General features: G+C 38.9%; 1 protein-coding gene across 1 annotated transcript in view; it reads left to right on the forward strand.

Annotated features, from left to right (window-relative positions):
- LOC124299125 (sodium-dependent neutral amino acid transporter B(0)AT3) overlaps positions 1-17,456 on the forward strand; it is a 521,903-nt gene that overhangs the window by 361,716 nt on the left and 142,731 nt on the right. Inside the window, exons 11-14 of the mRNA XM_046752087.1 lie at positions 16,090-16,200; positions 16,257-16,458; positions 16,768-16,967; positions 17,074-17,275. Of these exons, the coding sequence (XP_046608043.1) occupies positions 16,090-16,200; positions 16,257-16,458; positions 16,768-16,967; positions 17,074-17,275 (715 nt within the window). The remainder of the gene's footprint in view (positions 1-16,089; positions 16,201-16,256; positions 16,459-16,767; positions 16,968-17,073; positions 17,276-17,456) is intronic.

The raw sequence follows: 17,456 nt of genomic DNA on the forward strand, positions 1-17,456 counted from the left end.
TGCCGTCTTACGGGCTTCTCATCGGAAGCGAAGGATTCAAAAAGGGTAAACATAACATCTACACACTACAGTCTCCTTACATCGTGCATGCAGAGGAGAAATTCTTACTCATACATAAATCGGGCCCAGGAAAACAAATTTGAATTCACTGGTGATGAGAGAAATTAACGACAACAGAGTCAGGGCGGCTAGGTGGTCTAGTGGAGTAAGTCTCCGGTAAAGCATCTCTAGATACCAGGTTCGATTCCTGGCTCCGTCGTTAATTTTTCAAATTCACCAGTTTGTCAAATTTACATATTTTCATCATTTCACAACTTTTGGAACAACTTCGATAAATACTTTTGTGTGCGTGAGTGATACATCATATCTCAAATTTCAAAAATTATTGTATGTTTCAGAGAGCTGCAAACGACAGCATGCAACGTAGTAGTAGTAGTAGTAGTATATCTAGTTGATGTACAGCGAATAAAAAAATAAAACCTTTGTGGAAATGTTCATACAATTTTCTTAAACGTTATGAAATGTAGAATACTTGGAAACTTCTTCGAAATTTTTTGTTTGTTAAGTTTTTGAAATTGGTTCTTGATCACGTTCAGTAGTCGCACGCTCCATGCTGGTGAGAAAGAGACGCTGCACACGTAGTTCAGGTAGGGTGTATAAATTAAGCGAGAGTCGACGCATCTTTGAATTGAATTTGACCGTACTGGCCGCCCACATACTGCAAGAGCAACCGCTCCTTCTCCATCGTCTGCACCAATTTCTGGTATTGGGTCTCGTCCTCGTTCAGCAGACGCACAATTCGTGCCGGTAAAAATACGCTGAATTCGTCGTTCAGATCTGTGACGCCACGCTGTCGAAACCTCGTTTGGACTCGTCTAATGTTGGTGACTTTGTAGATTTCGAAAATTTCCAGCTCCGTCAATTTCTTCGTCGGTAGAAATTCGTTCATGCTTGCAACTTTGTTCAGTTTTGTGAAATCCATTTTTTTTTTAATGTTCAGCAGTTACGTGTTTCTTGATAGATTTAGATTTGCTAACGTTTTTGTCACTATGTTGAGTTCTGACTTCTGGTTAATAAAGGATTTCAAGTCGTGAATATTTTTTAAGAATAGATCGATTCGCTGTTTTAGTTAGGCTTTATTTGGAGTTCTCCTTAATAGAGCTAAAGATGCAAGACTGTCTTCCTGACATGAAATTCAGCCTCTTATAGCCGTATTCCTCCCACTAGGCACACAGAATCCTTGAAAAACTTCTAGAAGCTACCGAAATGATGTGTCTTCGATTGTACGTTAGAACCTTCCAGAATTCGACGTCGCACCGCAATCCGTTGTCCGCAGGCCGCTCACCGTCAAGTCAAAACTCGTCCAACGATTCCGAGTATTGTTTTCGTCGGACGATTCCGAGAATTGTTTGTCTAAAATTCGTTCAAGGCCAGAGTGGGTCTCTCAGAATTCAACGTTGCACCGAAATCCTTTGACCGCATGCCGCTCACCGTCAAGTCGAAACACGTCGGACGAATTGTTTGTCAGTCTAGATTCGTTCAAGGCCGTGAGAATCTTCTCGAACTTTCTGGAAGCTCTCAAAACCTGACGCATGCCAGGATTCTCGGTCAAACGTTTGAGGATCCACGGAGTGCGCTCGGTAATGCAGTTATCGATTCCGCTCGATGACATGATTTTCTTTACTGACAAAGAGCACAATTCATCCCACAAGGGGTGACACCATGGCAATTTCAGGCATTTTATACCGACGACTATGGTCATTTGGAGGATTTTTTAACGACAATCATGGTCATTTGGAGGATTTTTTACCGAAGATCATGGTCATTTGGGAGATTTTCTTACCGACGAGCGGTCGGCAGAGCACATTTTATCTTACGAGAGTGGGGGTGACCTTCAAGGGTTTGCGTCTGGGATGCACGTATAGGCGGATTGGTCGGCTTGGTCGGTAAAGAAGGTGTTTCCACGCAGAACTCTCCTTGTAATACTACTGATAACATTATCTGTCATCGTGTATTTGGTTGGCGTGTCTTCTGCGACCAATTCCTCGTTGATTATTTGGCTCACATTAATTCTACATTGACCATATATTATGTAACCGATTAACAAGTATGTACAAAATGTTGGAGCCGGTCTGATTTGAGTCCTGACCCCCTGGTGGGTGTCGTTTCAGATAAATGTTTTACTTCTATTTACAAATTTTTCTTCAGAAATGGTCGAAAAATGTAGGTTATTTTAACCTCTTAAAACCCATTTTTTAGGTGATCGCGGGGCATATGATAGTAATATTCCTCAATAGAAGATGTTCAATTTTCTCTCGTAATTGGAGTATAGATAAGAATAATTAATTTTTTTTCGTCCACCACTTGCGATTCAAATTTACCATATTTCAGGCGGGAATATATTGCTATTGCAGAATAAAACATTATCACGTCTGTTCGAAAAGGACAGCGATAGCTCACTGATTTTTTTTTTCCAATCCACAAAATTGATAGAGCTGAATCAGTGCTGGACTCACGTCTCAAGTTTCATGGAGCTGAATGATTGGCTCATTTCGAAACCTGTATGTAGCGTACCGGACGAGGCTGGCATTGAAACTTCACGCTGCAACAATGTCTTCGATAGCATGTCATGTTTTCTGTTCATTAGTGTATCATGCATTGACCTAGGCTAGTGGATGTCAAATATCACAATCAAATAGTCAGTTAGGTAGATCAGTGTGCGGTATAAGTCATCGGTAAGTTTGTAATCGTGAGTGAACGAAAAATGGAAAATGATTTTTGGAAAAATAGGTTAACAAAATACACATTAAGAAAGGGACGGTAAATAATAATTCGAAGAGATTGTTACGAAAATACGGTGTTCTGAATTATTCAAACGTGCATGTTAGTTGGTCGGTCTGAAAATGAAAACAATCAAGTCTATGTAAGCCAACTTATTGCCATTCTGTTCATCCCAACCTCTCCCTCTGATAAGCCGCCAAATATTCCCATCCCAGGTCCGTTTTCTCACTTTTCCCTTACACTTTCCTTATCTTACAAGGAAACGTTTTCAGGTGTCCCCCTCCGATTTCGATGAAACTCTGGTATGTTATAGAGGGTCAAAATCGATGACATACGTATTATTTTTATCGGCCAAAACTCATTTCAAAGGGGTGAAACACCCCTCCAAAGTTGACCACCTCCCAAGATGATTTTTCTGTTTTGCATACAAGGAGGGGATTTTGATGACTAATAATGATAGTAATAAATACCTTGTCAAAAGTGATGAAAAACACACTTCGAATATTCTCAAGAACTCTTTATTTTGGGGGTTAACTTGTACATACAAAGTTCATTTTTTACATTAGAAACTAGATGTTCATCAGAGCTCAATGAATTCAACAGCACTGCGAAAAGCATTCAAGAATACAGAATACGTGCTTTCGATTTTTTCCCGAAAACTGAATTCTTATCGACTTTTTTCCCAATATTGCGGATTATGTCTAGTATTTAGCCATGAATCATTGAATAACATTGTTTGAGGCTCGCATTCATTCTGGCATCGCTCTCTTATCATTTTATTGTTTCATCATTTTTTTCAAGAAACGTAAATATTTTTCATTTCAAGCAGACTGTCAACTACTCAAAAATTCGATGTGTGTCATATGTAAACAAGTCATATATCTACTTGAATTATTCTATGGCACAGATATTTTTTTTAACGATTACGCGTATCTTTCGGATATTTTCAATATGAAAAGTCGTGAGACCGTTCAGTGCTCGTTAATACGTTATTAACAGAACTTCGAGCAGTTATTGAATTTCTTCTCACGTTTACAATGTAAGTGTATCCAATAAACGTTATTAAACTTCTGTGGGCAGCATTTGAAGTAATGAATATACCCGAGTCCCCGTTAACAAATGATCAACGTGAAATAGTATCAAACTTCGAAAATATTTTATTACAAAGCATGACAGAATATAATAGTGTGGAAATGATTGAGGAAATTTCTCTTGACTTTGAAGAGCCCTACAAAAATCTTGAAACGTTCGCAGTGGAAGATGCAGATTTTCAGGTGCCTTCCGAAGGGCCTGAAGATAGCTGTTCCGAAGATGACGAACCTTGAAGTTTCGATTATAAAAGAAGAACGGTTGAACATTGGAGAAGTGCAAAGACGAAAAAAAATCGCTCAATTGATACGGGTCGTCATAGAGATAAAAAAGTCAAATCAGTACGACAATTGCGTCGTTGGGCACACCAAATCAACCAGGGAGGGACATACATGGAAAAATTGGCTCGCATATCAGAGTATACATTGCAGAATATGAAAAATGCCATTGACGCTGGCTTGATTGTTCATGATACGGATCTGCGAAGATGGGCTTTACAGGCCCAAGGACTTATCAGTCATAAGGATTTTTGATTTAAAGCATCGCCAACGTGGTTACTTCACTTTAAGAAGATCCATCGCATTATTAGCAGAAAAATCAATAAATTCGTCACGTGAAAATCAGTGGAAAATAGTGAATATTTACACACGATTGCTGAAAAATTTTTGAAAAGAGTTGAACCTTATATTTCCGAATATGGATTACAAAATATATATAATTCTGATTAGAGTGGTTTCCAAATAGAGATCCATTCTGGACGAACGTTAACGGAAGAAGGAACTGAACAAGTGTCGTGCATAGTACGATCAGTAACTTCAACAACGCACAGTTATACTATACAGCCTACAATTTCAGCGGACGGAAAATCATTATCTCCTTCATTTATTGTTTTGAAATAACCATCCGGAAAGTTCGGACCTATAGTTGAACAACATTTATTCAGACCGCCAAATGTTTTTATCACAGCTTCCAAATCAGGAAAACTTACTTCAGGTATAATAATTCTTGTTTCGCGCTGCATATATTCAAACGGTTTTAATCACAATGATTCAGAACAGAGCATTTCAAGATGTGGTTAGAAGAAGTGTTTATCCCAAAAGTGGGACCGAAGAGTCTACTTCTAATTGATTCTTGGAGTGGGCACTGTTTTAGAGTTGTGCAAGAGACAACACCCCCAGACAAAAAGTTGACGACTTTATTGATACCGAAAGGAACCACTGGAAAAATTCAACCTCTCGATATTTTCGGGTTTCGCATATGGAAAAAGTATATTCGTCATTTTTCAGACACCCTAGTTCTTCTTGATTATGATTTGAATTTAGATTCAAGGAATAATACTAGAAAATTACAGTCTTTAGTTCACAACCAACTGTCATCTCCGCGATATCATAATTTGTTTCATTATGCGTGGCATAAAAGCGGGTTCATTGCAAAGAAACTTGATGAATTTGACAACCCCATCAATTTTGCATTTGGACAGTCATCTCATTCGAATTGTGAAATCGAAGGTTGCACGAATGTCGCAGTAATAAGATGTTCTTGGTGTAAAAAATCACTTTGCCTACAGCATTTTTTTGATGAATATCATTATTGTACCGAGTATCATCCATAAAGCGATTTATAGATAAACTTGGAACTTGTTTTTGTTTAAAGGGTGTGGCCACGGTAGAGGAAGTAGAATCGTGTACATATTCAACAATTTTGTATTATATAAAAACGTAATTTATTTACAATACTATTTACAGGTGTATTTAGTGTATGAATCAAAGTAACAAAAAAAATTTCTTCATTCATTTTTCCAACGCAAAATAATTAATGATCACTACTTGTTTTTTGTTGATCTTTTTCCCAGCCCTTACCCCTCAAATATTTGTGCCATAGAATTAATTCAAGTAGAGATATGACTTGTTTACATATGACACACATCGAATTTTCGAGCAGTCGATAGTCTGCTTGAAATGAAAAATATCAACGTTTCTTGAAAAAAAATGATATAACAGTAAAATGATAAGAGAGCGATGCCAGAATGAATGCGAGCCTCAAACAATGTTATTCAATGATTCATGGCCGAATACTAGACATAATCCGCAATATTGGGAAAAAAATCGATAAGAATTCAGTTTTTGGGAAAAAATCGAAAGCACGTATTCTGTATTCTTGCATGCTCTTTACAGTGCTGTTGGATTTATTGAGCTCTGATGAACATCTTGTTTCTAATGTAGAAAATGAACTTTGTATATACAAGTTAACCCCTAAAATAAAGAGCTCTTGAGAATATTCGAATTGTGTTTTTCATCACTTTGACAAGGTATTTATTACTATCATTATTAGTTATCAAAATCCCCTCCTTGTATGCAAAACAGAAAAATCATCTTTGGTGGTGGTCAATTTTGGAGGGGTGTTTCACCCCTTTAAAATGAGTTTTGGTCGTTAAAAAAAAATATGTATGTCATCGATTTTGACCCTCTATAACATACCAGAGTTTCATCAAAATCGGAGGGGGATACCTGATAACATTTCCTTGTTTGTCATACCGAATGACTGATGAACACTTATTAAGGAGTTTCAGATACTTCACTAATATTTATTCACGAAGAACACACTGAATAACGCTCACGGCTCGCGGTTTGAATCACGAGTTTGCACATGTTGAGGGATCGTCTCAGTGTGAAATTTTCGAAAAATCGTTTTTTTTTGCATTATCGTATAGTATACACTGTTCTTAACATTTTCTCTAGTTTCTAAACCGAAATTCAAATTATCACGGCCGCTACAGCGTTTCTTGTAGAAAGGGAACGGTTTTTCTATCTGTGCGTGTAATAAGGTGCTTAGGTTCTATAACCTTGCAGAATAAACTGTCCAAGCATTTCAGTTCGTTCTTGACATCCACCACGGATAGACATACGAGTGAGACCCCCAAGAAAAAAATCAAGACCGCCGATGCCGCTGATTGATTGTAAGTAAACGATTTATCTAAAATTTTCTAACTTCAATATTTACACGCGTTTTTCTCGGAATGGTGTTTTTCAAAACGATGTGCACTCTGAAAGGAAAAGTTTTGGAGATATCTATTTCCAATTTAGAGAGAACATTCTTAACGTCATTCTCTATCGCGCTATGGGAGCTTTTTTTTTGTTTGAAATCTTCCAATTTTTTTCTACGGAAAACTGTTTGAAAATAAGGGCCAAATGCGATACTTTTTGTTCAAACCGCCACCATTTTGTCAAATTGCAAAAAAAACCTCCATAGTGCGACAGCGACTTTCCTACAGATAAATAATCTTCTTGAAATTTTTGTTTCAGATCAAAATTGCGGCCGCAATCGTAGACACCGTACAGGACCTTTTTTTTTAAGTTGTCATTTGAACAATTTATTTGATTATCATATACTAAATAAATGAACGTAACAAAAATCCTTCCGTATCCGTATTTGTTTATGAAAATGAAACCAGACCGATCAGTTTATTACAACATCAAAAAAAAAAATCGCAAAAATCAGTGATTTTTCGGAGGGTCACACTGAGACGATCCCTTAAATGCAGACTGCTGCTACGGCCGTTAATTCGTACGACGGGCGGCTTAAGCCAGAGATGGCGCTAGCAAGCAATCGCTTTTCGCGGCGAAAATCCGCTGTTTCATGCTTCAGCTCGTGCAAGTTTTCTCGCAACTCTTAAGTTCGATTTTATTGCTCCTAGTCCTAAATTAAAGGTAAAGGATGTATCTGTGTCGTGTATTCCGTAGAATAGTGAAAAAAAATTCGTTCTTGATTTATCACAAGGGGAATTTGCTCAATTTCAGTGCTGTTTTCTATGACTCTGAAAAGAAAATTTGAATTTCAAAAAAATATACGACACAGATTGCTCCTTCACCTTCAAAATTATTCTAATAGAAGTTCGATATCTTTATAAATGACAGAGAAAACTTGCATCGCGTGAACGTCTGCAAGCAGCAGTTCCGCCGGGATTAGGCAACGTCCACAATTATTAATTGTATTTCGCGCCTCTTTCTCGAGATCACAATTGTAGTTCTTTGAAGTTTGTTACGGCACAAGTTTTCCGACAATCTTTATGAACTTTATTGAAATGTCGAAAATACAATAATTGTAATAAACGGGAAAGAAATAAGCTAACTAAGTAGCAACGTTTAACCAGTAATATACTGTGACGTGGTATTTCGTACCCCGTCACATGGCTTAATTATCGCACTTCCCTGCGTACGGAATATCGCTAAAAATAACGAAAGCACGTCTGAGGCCAATACTCCAAAACGAACGACTAGTTATCTTTAAGTAATTCTCTTTATTAAGCTAATTCTATTCTATTTTCTAATTTTGTAACGCTCCACGAGAACCATCTACGAGACTTCCGCTTCAAGATACCAGGACACTGCCTGACAGGGGTCACGTACCAGCTCAACACCGACCACCACCGACTACAGATAAACGAATACCGCTGAAACCACTCCCGATGGATGCCTATCTAAGTTGTGAACAGGGTCGTGCGTGATGCACAAACAGTACCTCCAACTATTTAAGACTTATCGGCCAGGAGCCGAACCACGAATCAATGCTTCTACCGCTCAGATGCATCGCCAGACGGCGTACAGGGCTGTGCGTCAAAAACACAACAAAGCCTCCCGTCGACGATACTTATCAGCCTGGAGCTGAACCGACCCTAACATCTACTAAGTCGTTATCTATCAAATAGAGGATGGTTTTCTCTTAATCAACCGTCCTATCGAAGGGCTGTGGCGTGGAATAGGCTAGACTATGCTGACCACGTGGATCTGGTGGATCTAGTGTGGGGATCCGGGTTGAGGGCCATCACCACCAGATCGTTCCGGCATGAGGGCTCCGATGAGCGAGGGCCGGGATGCAGCGCCAACAAAATAGCTACAACGGGAAGTACCAGTAACGCAAGGTGTGAAGTACCATCGGTCGCAAGTCCAAGAGATCGGTGACGCAATATTATCGCACACCTCAATATCGCAACACATGAGCGGTACGACCTCCCCTCTTACCAACGATACAGCACAGCTGAAGGAAAACATCTCCGACCACCTTCCGACGTCCCGATACCTCGATACCTGTCAGCGAGGAAGAAGAAAAACAAGCGGCGAGAGATTATCGCCGCCTACCTGTAGACCAGACCCACGCGACCTGCTGGCCCAATTAGAATAACGCAAATTTGAGGAAGATTCACGTGACAGCAGCACGACGAAAATCAAGATCACCACTCGTCTCGACACTCTACGTTCAGTTTTCTCTAACAACAGACGTGTTCTTGTTACCGTTAATAAAGTTTATCGTACCGTTATCGCATCTTCTGTAGCTGTCATATCTCTTTTTCACGTAAGTGAGGTTCCTTTTCTATTTTGTGAAGCCACGAAATTACTTGCAATATATCGTATCTTTATCTCTCTTTCTCTCTTGCAGTTGGTCTGCGTGAGCCACCTGGGCTCGTACCTTATTCTCTACTATTTTTTATCTTATCACTTTCTATTTCTTATCGCAAGTAACTTCGCGACTGGTTGACTCTCACTTACGCATTGTTAGTGTATTGCTTTATTTTATTATCTCTCTCTTCTAGAATACCTAAATATCTAATATCGCTGTGTAGCAGCGTGTTCTGTTAAGTTATCAATTCTTACTTTAGCTATTGAGCATTACTATTTCGTTATACTTTTTCTGATTCATTCATAACTGTTTCTCTACCTATTATCTTTGATCAATTGATCTCAGTGAGTGTACTGCGTGAGCGATCTTACATCGCCGCGCGGTTTCGCTCGTCGTTCTTTCGACTTTGGAGTATTGCGCCGTATCGAATAACATCTTTTTCATTATTTTCTCCGCCAACACCGCTGATCGTAGTCGTCCGTAGTCTCTTTGGTTTGTCGTATGTTGCGTATTAATTCTCTTGAGTATTATTTGTCTTCATCCCGAAATTATCTTTTACCGTACCAAATATTATGTCTCTTCTCGCACTTACCGCAAACTAGAGACTACGTATTATCTGTCTGTTTCTATATTTTATGATAATTCTCTACTCGACCTGTTTCTTTGAATTTACCTCGTAATTAATAATTCCCTGCCTCTGTTATATCTCTGATAATTCTGGTAACGTGATAACTATTACAATTTTTGTATTCCGCATGTTTCTTATAATCGCTTCTCATATTTTATGGCTTGCTTGATCAATGCTTAATCCAAGTACCGTATATGTTACTCTGTTCTGCCTATTCATTATAAAACCGTGTTAATTATTATCTCGAATCATAGTATCGCGAGCCTACGCATATCTCTCGTTTATTCTGAAAACATTCTGTTACTTGTTAAATCTCTCGCTTAACTTTTTTCTGACTGTAAATTAATTATCTCACCTATCTCAATTGTATCTCAATCTCGTTAGTTGTTTGCTTGTTATTAAGTTTTATTGCTTCTTGGCCAATATATTTGATACTATTTCTGCTTCACCTGTTTCCTATTCTATCTATTGTATTCAACCCCTCCCCTCTACCCTCATCTTGTCTATACTGAGAAAGCTGTGCAAAACCGTCGTAGAACCTGATCTTCATCTATATCTTTTCTTTCTAATTATCTATCTTCTGACGCATGTGCGTCTGGCGCCCAACAATCATATCTTTCTCTCTTATTATCAATATCTAATTATTCAGGTTAGTAACTGCGCCGTAGGGTAATCAATCTCAGAGTCAATGAACCCTCAAAAAAATTGATTACAATACATAACAGCCTATTGTAATGACCTATACTTAAGTCAGGCGATATCGAAAACTGCTTCCGCGACTACATGCCGATCATAAAAACGCGCGAATGTTTCGGAGTCCTTAGTCCATCCGGCTGTTTTTCTTATAATATCGATATTGACGCTATATCGTTTAGCCGCCGATGTTTCCGCGTGACGCGTGCTGTAAGCCGAAAATATATCGACATTGATCCCATTCTCAGACATTACGGACTTAATCCATCGGCTAAAAGTTTGTGCCGAGACTGCTCTATATGGTTTTCCAAACGAAATTAACAACTTCACAGTTGACCCGCGAATCTCTCTAGTTCTTTCTATATAGAACATTAAAGCTGTTGACGCACATATAGATTTATCGTGGCTAAAAACGGGTAACCGAAAAATTAAAAAATGGGTGCTTGTACTTATGTACGCGCGTGAGAAGTTAAACTTCTTTGGTATCATTAAAAAATACACAACATGTCAAAATCTTCTGTCACACTATGATAAAGAAAAGAAGTATGTAATAAAAAACAATAAAACAAATAACGGATGTCTTAAATTATATTTAAATAATCTATTAAATTTTTGTCATGAACTTTTTATCAAATGTTCTATTAAATTTATTTCTTTATTTTGTAAATATTGAAAAACCAATAATAAATATTCAACATTGATAATTTAATAATATTTAGTATTAATTATATTAAATAATGATATTTTAATTTATATCAATAAATAATACATACGGATAACTAACCTCAATTATATTGGAGCACTTGAAAAAGTATTTTAGCACAATTTTTTCACTAATATTCACAAATAGTAAATAATATTAATCCAAATATTCAATTTAAATCACTACTGAATATATTTTATTGCCACATATATAATTCGCACTTGTATGAAAATAAAACACGTGTTGTGACTGTAAAAACTAAAACCATGTGGACAAATATTTAGATTTTTTTCGAGACTTAATGAATTCGGTTGAGTGGGCAACTTCATCCTGTTAATTTTGTGTTGCAGTGATGCGCGCGCATCTTGAAATTTCACTCTCATCAGTTTTTCACAACGTGCCTAAAGAAGTATAACTTCAAAAAAAACCTATTTTTTCTTAGGGCCGGAAGTCTTGATCCCATCAGGGATCTTAATCTCTAACAAAATCCTGTTTACTTGATAAAAGTTCCGAATATCTATCACGGATAGCGTTCGCATGCGATGCCCAGTAGCTAAGGCTAGTAACGGGCCCAACTTATTAGAGAGACGTTCCAAAGTAGTTTCTTCATTTGGATAACACTGAGACAAGTAGTTTAAAACGGTCTTTGGGTCCCACGTCGAGTCGTATCTCGGTGTTATTGGTCTCAATTCATAAACTCCCTTAAAAAATCGATTAATTTTTTGATCCTGTCCAAACTCTGGTCCTGAAATCAGTGATACCGCAGATCTGGAGCAGTGAAGCGAGCTATAAGAGGCTTTACGCTTGAACTCCTGAGTGAGAAACGTTCAAACGTCATTTGTCGAACCAGTAAATGAATCAACAATTTTTCGAATGCAGAAGTTCCACCACTTTTTGAGGCCACTGTCGTACTGACGAAGCGTAGCCTCCGATAGACAGGCGATCAAGATATTCAGCGATTCCACCGGAACTTTCCTCTGCGCGTAGGCCTCTCTGATAACTTCGCGGCAAACAGGGTAAGTTGATGCCACATGACATGTGGTTCCCTGCTGGAAGAGCGTAACGAGTTAATATCTCGACGGAAAACGATAGGTTCCGTATCAATTAAAGACAAAAACAACGCAAGCCACAGCTGTGCTGCCCAGTAGGGAACGAAAACTATGCCACTCGAATCTTCGCGTTTGATTTTCCGTAAGACTCTGACGATAATCGAGAACGGAGGAAATGCATAAAAAAACCATTATTTAATTGAAAGGTAAAGGCGTCTATAGCAAATGATTGGGGATCGCGTTGCCACGATACGTAACGTTTACATTTCCCATTTGCTTTGGAAGCAAATAGGAAGCAAATAAAATTAATCTGCGGAGAACCAAAGATCTGAATAATCTTTCCGAAAGCGCCATCGAAGAGCTCGAATTCCGTTTCAGGCTGTAATCGCCTGGATCAGCCTCGATGTTTTCGCTACAACGAATGTATGCCGTTGAGATCCAAATGTCACTCTGTTCGCACCACTGCGAGATTTCTCTGGCCAATAAGCTCAATCTCTCGAAACGACTGTCTCTCATTTTATTAATGTAGGATATTACCGTTGTATTATCAATCCGAAGTAAAATATCATAGCGCTGTTTATCCTTTGCGAAACATTTTAGACCGAAGAATATCGCCATCAATTCTAGAACGTTAATGTGCAATTAAAGATCTTTGACATTCCAGACACCATTACTACGGCATCCTTCACAAAAAACCCCACAGCCTGAGCGCGACGCATCCGTCAGGATTTCAAGACGGTAAACCGGTTCGTTTATTGGCGCGCTAGCGGAGAGGATATGCGTTTTCCACCACCTAAATTCTTCCTCAAATTTACCTAGAAGACTCATCGTTGCGTTAAAATTGTCCATGCTGGCTTCTAACGCATGAGTTCGTTCTTTCTCGAAACTACGTACATATATCATCCCGTATTTTAAAGCCGGACAACGAGAAACTAGAATACCAACAAAAACTCCAAATTCTCCTATTGTGCAACTTGCGATCTTACTGAATCGATTCAAAAGCTTGACGGTATGTTGAACTTGTCCTCTGGCAATTCAATCATCATCTTTCTCGAATCAAAAACCAAACCTAGAAATTTGCAGCGCTGAGTTGGTGCCTTAGAACTTTTTTGTTCGTTTATAACAAATCCCAGCTGTTCTAAGATTGCTCGCGTTCTTTGAACATTCCTTGCGCATTCTTCATAAGAGCTTCCGATAATGAACATGTCATTTAGATAGAAAACGGAACGGAACCTCCGTTTTCTCAAGTACGCCGCGACCGGTTTCAAAATTTTTGTAAAAACGTACGAGCCACGTTCAAGCCGAAGGGTAAACAAGTGAATTCGTAGATTCCTCCCTTATACAAAAAAACGTAAATATGTCCTATTGCTCTTCGCTATAGGGACTAGATAGTACGCATCTTTTAGGTCCATAGTGGCAATAAAATCATCGGGACCAGTTAATTGTCTTGCTACTTTCGATCGAGTTACCCTCGATAACTTCGTTAAGTTTTTTGAAGTTAAGTATCAATCTAGACGTCCCGTTTGGTTTAGAAACCAAAACAAATTTTTATAAAAATTTGTCTCCCAAGGGGGAGCAAATATCGATCGCTCCTTCAGAAAGCAGCTTATCAATTTGTCCTTTGATTAACGTCTGCTCTTGACAAGACCACAGTGTCTCGTTCGAAAAATTTTTCTGCCACGGTTTTGATATAAAAGGGATCTCATATCCCTTAGCCTACTTCCGTACAACAGAATCGTGCGTTACTTTTGACCGAGCACTATCGAAAAATCTCAGCCTACCGGCTGGTTTACCTGCATTTATCGGTGAGTTTATTAACGTCTCTTGTAGCCATGATTCTCCCTGCGAAACGACTGTTTCTTTGGCCCCGAAGTGTTCGACAATGTTCGTCGATTCTCGCCCGACGCCGTTGGCCGATTCCTGAATGACGACTGACGGGCCGGGCCTCCCAAGTTTTTTGTATATCGTTGTTGAGGCTGTTTGCTCGGTGGCTTGAGATCCTTTGAAGCTCGTTCGAGATTTTATGCTGTTTTAATTATATTTTCCAAATCTTCGCCAAACAGCCATTAATCGATCGTCGTGTTCGATAACGTTTGCTTCAAAGCTGCGTTAAGATTCGCCAAAACCAAACTCTTTCGAACCAACGACTCTTCTCGATGGACTGAAGCTAGAAGCCTACCCATATCGCTCAGATTTTCGAGTAACTCGATTTTTGAGTTTCTTCCATCTTCATGACACCCGAAATGCTTTTTCCCAAAGCCCCTAGACAGGCTGCTATGCGCTCTTGTTTTTCGACAATGCGCTTGTCTCGTTTTATCGGTGATTCCTGTACGGCAGCGATGATTCATGCATCTAATTTTGGGACGGAAATAAAAGCGCAATTTTCCGGAACCGGATGTTTCTGTAAAAGATTCTTGACTTTCTCAGTATGAAATCCGTTCCTGAGAATTTCTGCCCAACGAAGTACTACATCCTTATGAATGGCAAGGTTGAATTTCTTGACCGTTTCGAGCCGTGTGCCTATGACTTCCAAGACATCAGGTTCAAGGTCCACCTAATGATCAGGCGTAATGATCGCAGGAGGCATAATCGGAGGCGACACTTCTGTAGTCCTGGTAACTTGCAAAGTTACGTTACCGACGGTGGCATTACCGGCCGCAGAGGCGTCATCGTTATATTGAGGCAGAACCTGATTGTCGATTCTTTGATCAATAATCGGCCATCGGTTAGACGAGGATTCTTTCGACGAACCGCGGCTTGAACTACTCGTCGATCTACTCAATAAATGGCGTCTTGACAATTGCGACCGCGATCTCTTTGGCGAGCGATGTCTCGAAAACCTCGAACGAGATCTTCTCGAAGAATGAGATCTTCGCAGCGACCGATGCTTGGAATACCTTGAACTAGATCTTCTACGCGAACGATATCTTCTCATCGAATAATGCCTTGAATGCCTCGATCGGCAGTTTATCGGTGAACTATATTCTGGTCGTCCGATCGACGAAGCTCTGAGACCTAAAATTCAATGGTACCCGTGCAATATTTGTCTCATTCCACAATCAGTTCCGCCATCAAATGGGGTTTATGATAAAATTACCGCCCCAGCCATGAGGGTCAAACCCAAACTCGCCGCAATTGCGTACTATCCTTTGTCAAACAAAGGCATGCATTTCGGTAAGAGCCGAAAGCACTGTGCCAAACAAAAAAATCGTAGACACAACGAACTGCATTACTTCAGTACACGGTAATTGGTCTTTAAAAAAGACTCAAATAACACAACGTGATATTTTTTTTTTTGCGGACAGAAGAAGTAGAGTTACCCCGCTACTTACGAAGCTTTCTCTTTTTTCGTTCTAATTTCCTCTCCAAATGATGAATTTTCTGTTGAATTTTTTCCTCCTCCATCTCGCCAACGACTGAATATGCCTTGTTTGAAAATTTTAAACAAGAAGAATAATAATCTTATTTTTTATGTGTTAAGACATTGACACAAAGCGAAAGAATGAAGATAGGCGTGCGTATGTCGCGCAGGAAGACGATCGTAGCAGGAAATGTTTTGTTTCCTATCTTTAAACTTTGTGGTGACACTGGGGCAAGTGGGGGTAGTACAACTGTGATCTCGAGGAAGAAGCGCGAAATAAAATTAATAATTACTTTATGAGTATCACTCATTCTAAAAACTGATATATTCGTGACAAAAATGTCCTTTTGACATTGCAAGTTTATTGACATCCCGATTCTCTCATCTTTAGGTAGTCTATGTAACAGCAACTTTCCCCTACATGGTCCTGATAATATTCTTCTTTCGTGGAGTAACATTACCAGGAATGTCAGATGGGTTACGTCACCTCTTCACGCCCAAGGTAAGCAAGATTGATGAATATTTTGAATCACTTTAACACAATTGAATTATTTTCAGTGGTGGACGCTTACCGATCCGGTTGTCTGGTTGGAGGCGGGGACCCAAATATTTTTTTCCCTGGGCTTAGCATTCGGTGGACTCATCGCTTTTTCCTCGTACAATCCAGTAAACAACAACTGTTACCGTGATGCAATAACGGTCAGCCTCACTAACTGTTTTACCTCCATGTTTGCCGGCATCGTAGTTTTCTCAATTATAGGTAAATTTGCCAAAGTTGAACAGAATGATTTTTTTGTCTTCAAACCCCAACATTTCCGAATAGTTTCATGAACTCTGAATTAAATTTTTTGCTATTTTATGATAATAATATCTTTGACTACGATTTACACAGCAATTTAGAGTCTGTAATGCTGTTATCAATCAATCTGAAGAACATTAATGGCTTTTTTTCGTCACTTTTTAGTAGATTCTATTAAAGTTGCACTGATAGTATTAAGGAGATCATATGTTTGTCAGAAGATTTGCCTCGTTTGTTTTATCGAACAATAAACTGAATGTAATTCCTCAGGTTTTAAGGCCACGATGGTCTACGAACAATGCTTAGTTGACAGAAACGCTACTCTGGTCGGTATTTTTGGGAACCAAGTTGACGTCAATAATATCCCACCACCTGGGGCATTTATTAATGTTCCGAGCGGACACGGATCTCTTGATAACATCATAATGCCCGAATTACCTGTGTGTGATTTAGAGAAGGAGTTGGATAATGTGCGTATACACGAAAACATTTAGAAAAAAATAAGTTAATAAATTCAACTCATAGATATAAATGAATATCTTACATAATAATTTTTGTTCGACTTCTCGGTAACAGTCTGCATCAGGAACCGGATTGGCATTCATCATCTTCACCGAAGCGATAAACCAGTTTCCTGGAGCTCAGTTCTGGTCCGTGTTGTTCTTTCTGATGCTCTTTACCTTAGGTATCGATTCCCAGTTTGGAACCCTAGAAGGTGTTGTCACCAGCATAGTGGATATGAAGATATTTCCAAACTTGCGAAAAGAAATTCTGACCGGTAAGTACCAGTACACCAATAGCAAATCAATCTATGTATGTATTGATTATCTACATAACAAGCGAATTATAGTTGAATTCTTCGATTTTTGATAGGATGAGCAAACTCTCTATGCTTTGACTAACCATCCAAAACAACCGCACATAAACGGGTTTCAAAAATTAAAAGAATAATTGAAAAT

Source organism: Neodiprion virginianus, chromosome 2 (genome assembly GCF_021901495.1).
Source record: "Neodiprion virginianus isolate iyNeoVirg1 chromosome 2, iyNeoVirg1.1, whole genome shotgun sequence".
NCBI lineage: Eukaryota > Metazoa > Arthropoda > Insecta > Hymenoptera > Diprionidae > Neodiprion > Neodiprion virginianus.